The sequence below is a fragment of the Formica exsecta genome, unplaced genomic scaffold (assembly GCF_003651465.1).
Source record: "Formica exsecta isolate Colony F162 unplaced genomic scaffold, ASM365146v1 scaffold500, whole genome shotgun sequence".
Classification (NCBI taxonomy): domain Eukaryota; kingdom Metazoa; phylum Arthropoda; class Insecta; order Hymenoptera; family Formicidae; genus Formica; species Formica exsecta.
Genome location: NW_021852243.1, coordinates 763,979 through 769,873, shown reverse-complemented (window position 1 = coordinate 769,873; position 5,895 = coordinate 763,979). Strand labels below are relative to the sequence as shown.

The following is a 5,895-nucleotide window of genomic DNA, read 5'->3' as shown; positions in this document are numbered from 1 at the left end:
ATTTATAATTATTTTTTTTATTTTATTAAACTGTTACATAAAATATTTTTTTGAACATCTTAATGCTACTAATACTATTAGTACTACTATTTTCAAGGAATAAATTACAATTTACAATCTGACTCGTATCCATTAAAAAATCATTTACGAAATCTAAACTTCAATAATTCATACCTATAAAACTTGTATTGAGTCAAAATCTATTACTTTGAAATATATTAAAGGGGAACAATATTTTACACGATAAAGTATAAGATTAATATAAACGTTAGCTTTTTCGTAGACAATATAATTCAGAATTTTTTAAATAAGAAGAATCTATTCGCATGAGAATATATCTCATTGCAGTAAATAAATCAAGCTCGTATAAAAGTGTTAGTTATTAGTCTATCAAACTTTTTTGAGAGATACATATTTGACCAAAAGTACATCTTTGAAACGTTAAGATGAATGGGTATATAGGATATATGGGCTTTGTAGAAATAAATCTCATTAACTGCTAAGATAATTGACTTTTATTATTACGCTTGTGGTAGCACATTTCGCCAAATTTTTTTATTAAAGTAAATTTTTTATTCCTGCCAGTGTGTGTATGTATGTAATTGCGCTCTAATATATACATACAACATATTAATTACTCGAAATTTGTGTCGGTTCCGCGTTAGTGACTAAGAGAAATTGACGAAATTCTTCGTCCGATCCTCTACCATCCCTTTCCGAGCGAGGATGCCTGAGCGGAGGCGCTGGACGATGCTCTGGCGGAAGACGCGCTACCGCTGTACGAGCCCAAGCCCCAGTCCAAGCCCTTGTGCAAACCCGAGTCCAGACCCTTCTCGAGTTTTAGTTTGTGCCCGTTAGCGCGAGCGAGAGCGCTAGCCTGTGCGGAACCTTGGGCAGAAGCGCCGGCATCATTTCCCAATCCGACGACTATTCCGTCCCTGAGCGCGTTGACAGCGGACGCCTGTGCGGCAGCTTCAGCCTCGGTTTTGGCGGTGAAGTAATCAGCTCTGGCGGAGGCCGCTTGCTGATCGGCGCTGGCCTTCTCCTCCAGCCGCGCGGCCAACTGAGCGTTTGCCAAGGTGGATGCCTGGGCGGTCTCTGCTTCCTCGGATGCCGTTCTAGCTAGGGCGGCTGTTTTGGCGGTAGCCTGCGAAGCCGCATTGGCTTTAGCATGCATAGCGGACGCGGCGGCGGCGGAGGCAGCTGCCTTGGTGGCGGCTTGGTTGGTTTCCGTGGAGGCCTCCGCGATGCGCTCGAGTGCCGCGAGGATGGCGGCCGCACCGCGATTAGCATTCTCGGCCTCGCCGCTGGCTTTGGTCTGCGCGGAATTGGCCGCCCTGGCATCCTGGAACGTGCGTTCGATTGCGTCCGTCGTCGCCGCGGCCGCAGCGTCGGCCTGCGCGGATGCCTGAACTAACGCGGAAAGCGCCTGAGAGGCTGCTCTACCCTTCGCTTCGGCAATCCTTTGCGCTTCTTCCGCAGCCTTAGCGACAGCCAACGCTTCGGCGGATGCGTGAGCCGCGATCTTGGTCGCCTTGATGTAACCCAAGACGACGGTCGCGACGATCTTCTTAATGAGTGCCAGCGTCTCGGCGGTCACGTGAGCGTTCGCTTTGGCGTTTTCGATTGCCCAGCTGACCTTTTTCCATCCCAGACCGAGATTTGGCGCGCCGTTGATCTCGTCGATCGCGCTCAGCACTACCTTCCTGATGTTGAACTTTGACTCGTCGATTACGATGCCATGCGCGTCTTTCGATGGTATCGGTAATGGGTAGAGATTCTTCTTGGAATTGGCAACCGCGGTCGCGGACGCGGATGCGGACGCGGAAGCATCCGACCCCTTTAGGAGATGAGGACTCCCGCTGGCCAGTCCCCAGGCGAGGAACGACGTCACGAGTATCGCTGGAATCTTCATCTTCAACGGAACTTCGTAGATTGGTGCCGGATTAACGTGGTTCGCGTGTTATATACCAATATCGTGCGATCGCCGTGCAATTGTGTAAACACATCGGGCCGCAAGCGCGTCTCGCATGTCGAAAATATTGTCTCTCAAATCTCCAAACCTCTTCAGTTTGTTCGGTATAGTTTATCAAGCTGCATCTATTTTGTTTTTTGAAGTGTTTTCACTTGTAATCACTGTCGTGATGAAAGGAATATGTTAATCGACGGGAAAAATATCGTTTTTCTACGTTTTGATTATATTAAAATCTTTATGACATATTCTCATATACGTATAGCCGTAGATTTGCAATAATAAATATATTTTATCATTAAGACAAGTAAAAACTCTACTACAATAATAGTAGAAATTAGTATTCTACATTTTGAGGCAATATTTGCCGTCAATTTTAATTTTATATTAATTAAATAACACGATGATTGTAATAATATCGAGACTTGTGATTATTTCCTTTTTTTATCTTAGCATCGTGAATTAATGACTTTATTTTTCGACAAAAGTCTCTGAATTCCGCAATTAAAATTTTCAAAATAGCAGAGAGTGTATGATATTTAAAAGATCTAACAATTTTACATAATATTGTTATTTAAAAAAATTCCAGGATTAATTTTATTGGAAACTTTCTTGTTCATTACCGCAAGAATTTAATCCTACTGTATTCAGTGTAGCTATTATTTGGATACAATATGATTTATATTATAAATTCATATTAGTAATTTTTTTTCTCGATGATTTATATTGGCTTATTATATCATATGTTGATGACATTTCTTAAATTAATAATTTTAAATTTCTCTTATGCGTTTTTAGTTGAGAGATTAACGAAAAGTTATACAGAGCACAATAGTATTGTTGATTGAAATTTATTTAAGTAATAATAGGGGTGCGGCAACAATATACACATATTTGCATTCAGAAATAATTCATTTTAATTGAATCAAACAATCTATGACGAAAAGAACATCCGGTGATTTTGGAGCTAAATACGAAAAATTGTGTGTGTGTGTGTGTGTGTAATATATATAAATAAATTACTCATTATCTTCTGGTATTCACACATTTACAATTGCATTTGGTAACGATTACATAAAATTTTACAGTCATATTTTCATTTTGCTCAGGTCAGCGGGCATAAAGATTAAAGTTGACTAATATTAAGTTGACTGATTTAAAATTTAAATAAAAGTCTGAAAAGATAATTTGAAGTAATTGTTACTAATTTTTTTATATACACAATAGATTTTTATAATACGCGTACGGTAACAAACAGATGAATGGCAATTCTATAGATAGAGGTTTTACATATGAAAAACGTCTTGTCTTAAAAGTCTTGTTTTAACTTACTTTTAACGAAAATAATATATCCAAAAAAAAGATAAATCGTAAAAAGAAAGTTTGTGTGCAAATTTCTCATTGATTTATTATAAAAGAATATAAGACTAGTCGTTGAACATTAAAAATGTAACAAGAATTCAAGTATGAATAAAATGTGACTAACATGAAAAAAAAAAGAGAACGCTATTACGAAATTTCTTGCTTGCATAATCAAAAATAGTTAAGTTATCCTGATAACATCCTGATATACAGAATCTTCTGATTTTATTATTACTTAGTATTCTAATATATTAACAATAAAATAAGGACATAATTTCATTTATTTGAAGTAACACTTGAAAAAAAAAATTGTATATTAAGGAAAGATAACTTGTTCCTTCATCATTATAAGCCTTTTACTTTACTCGTAAATATAAGAAAATAAAATAATGCAAAACCATCTTTAATGCATAATCTCATGAATGTAATTATATGTGTCAGCAAAGGAGAAATAGAAATATTACATACAATGTTATATATATATATACCCTTAGCGCTATTATATTATAAAATATACGGCATATGATAAATCTATATTAATCTTTGCAACTCGTGTAAATATTTATCTATTATTTCATCAAATATAAATTTTTCATTTATCGTTATCAGTCGTACAATGGACGGCGCATCATCGGTTGTAGTAGACATGATAGAGGGTGTGATAGAGAGAAAGATATTTTAAGTTGCTATAACAATTTATTTTTATTCTTACATTTCACGGATTTCAAATCATTGCTTTTTTATTTTTTTATTTTTTTCAATTCCTGCCAGTAATGCTCGTGCTGCTAACCTATGGTATTCGCATGAATCAAAAGTTGTATGTTGTCCGCCGTGGCGACGATTTTCTCTTAGCAGGGAGATTGCGATTGCGCTGCGTTAAATGGCCCTTATGCAGCGTCGGCGCTCGCTGATGACGCGCTCGCCGCCTCGCTGATGCTTTCCTTCCGTCCGTAATGTCCGCCTCCCAAGGACACGCTGCTGCTTGCCTCGGCGCTGGCTTCCGCGCTCGACCTGATACCGTAATGTCCCTTACCGATCGCAGTGGCCTCGGCCTTGGCCTCTCCCTTTAAGTTGAGAGGAACCCAGGGATCGCGCTTGAACGACTCGACCCACCCTTCCGCTTGGCTGGCCGCCTCGGCGTCAGCGGTAGCAACCGCCTGGGCCGCGGCGGTGTTGGTCTCCGATTGAGCCGATGCCGCAGATTCGGACGCGGAGGCTCTCGATTGAATCTGGCTGGCGGCTTGTGCCTGGGACGAGCAGACGGTCTGATCGGCGGCCGCGCGGGCCACGGCGGCCTTGGCTTTGGCAATAGCGACCAGAGCTTCGGCGCTGGCCTCGGTGATCTCGGCCTGAGCCTTAGCGGAAGCTCGTGCGGCCTCCAGCGATCTGATCGCCGACTCCTTGGCTTTGGCGGCGGTGGCGGCGAGCACGGCGGCTGCCTGCGCCAGAATGGTGTTCGCTTTGTTGGCGATGATGGAAGCGGCGTTGGCCCTGGCTTCGCTGTTGGCGGCACTTCTCGTCTCGGCTGCCGACTCCTCGCTGGAGACCTTGGAAGCCGCGGCTGCGGCAGCGGCGCGAGCGATCGCGGCCGCGGCGGCCTCGGCGGCCTTCGCTGCCTTGGTAGTAATGATCGCCGCAAGATATTCGGCCTTGTCGGCTATCTCCATCGCCGCGATCGCTTGCGCGACGGCAGCGTTGGCCTTCGCCCCGGCGTTGGCGCTCGCCGCAGCTTGCGAGCTCGCGAAAATCTCGGCGCTGTTCGCGATGACGCCGAGGCCGAGATCCAGGCGCGAGCGCTGCTCGGTGAGGGTCGACACGTCGGATATCGCCGACTCGATGACGGCCGCGCCCTTGGCGACGTCCAGTCCACCGTTGTTGATGCCGACTTTCAGGGCGGGCGCGTTGAGCGATTTCATGTTGAGTCCCTCGATCTTCTTCTCCTCTTCCTTGCCCCAGATGAGCGAGCCGTGTGGCCGTTTGCCGTGCAGCCCGAGCCCGATTGCGGACGACGACGACGACGCCGACGCCGATGCCGACGCCTGTGCGGACGCCGAGCTGGAATCCAAGACTCCGCCGCTGGCGAGCCCCCAAGCGAGGAGAGACGTCACGAGTATCGCTGGAATCTTCATCTTCGACGACGCAACTTCGCAGATTGATGCCGGGTAGTGGCGCGTATGCCGATTATATACCGCACCGTTGACAATTGTGAAAACATTCGCGTCTTTGTTTTTCTTTCACGCGCAACGATTTCCCCCGCGCGTGTAACACTCCTTAAAATATTGTCTCAAGATGCCGAGGCGCGAAGCCGCGTTAATTTGTCGCATGCGGTTTGTTTAGGTGCGTTTCCGTTTATTCGCCGGAAAATATTTGTTGCTTATCTAACAAGTACCGGTTGTATCGCTCTGCTCTCTCTGGTTGACACCTACCACGAATCTATAGTTATTCAATTCTATATGCAAAAGGAAATGCTATCCTTTTGTTTTACATTAATTCTTAGATATTGCTAATTATTATATTTAATATTAAAGACCAAGTATTTGTATATATGTATATACAAGTGT

The 5,895-nt window shown here is 43.6% G+C and overlaps 2 protein-coding genes across 2 annotated transcripts in view; both read right to left on the bottom strand.

The window, feature by feature from the left end:
* LOC115241639 (pneumococcal serine-rich repeat protein-like) overlaps positions 1 to 2,366 on the bottom strand; it is a 5,892-nt gene extending 3,526 nt beyond the window's left edge. Inside the window, exon 1 of the mRNA XM_029817482.1 lies at positions 708 to 2,366. Within this exon, the coding sequence (XP_029673342.1) occupies positions 708 to 1,915 (1,208 nt within the window). The 5' untranslated portion in view covers positions 1,916 to 2,366. The remainder of the gene's footprint in view (positions 1 to 707) is intronic.
* A 1,671-nt stretch (positions 2,367 to 4,037) lies between these two features.
* On the bottom strand, positions 4,038 to 5,862 carry LOC115241548 (pneumococcal serine-rich repeat protein-like). The gene has a single exon (XM_029817338.1). The coding sequence runs from the start codon at positions 5,461 to 5,463 to the stop codon at positions 4,222 to 4,224; it is 1,242 nt and encodes a 413-aa protein (XP_029673198.1). The 5' UTR covers positions 5,464 to 5,862; the 3' UTR covers positions 4,038 to 4,221.
* Between the last annotated feature and the right edge of the window lie 33 nt (positions 5,863 to 5,895).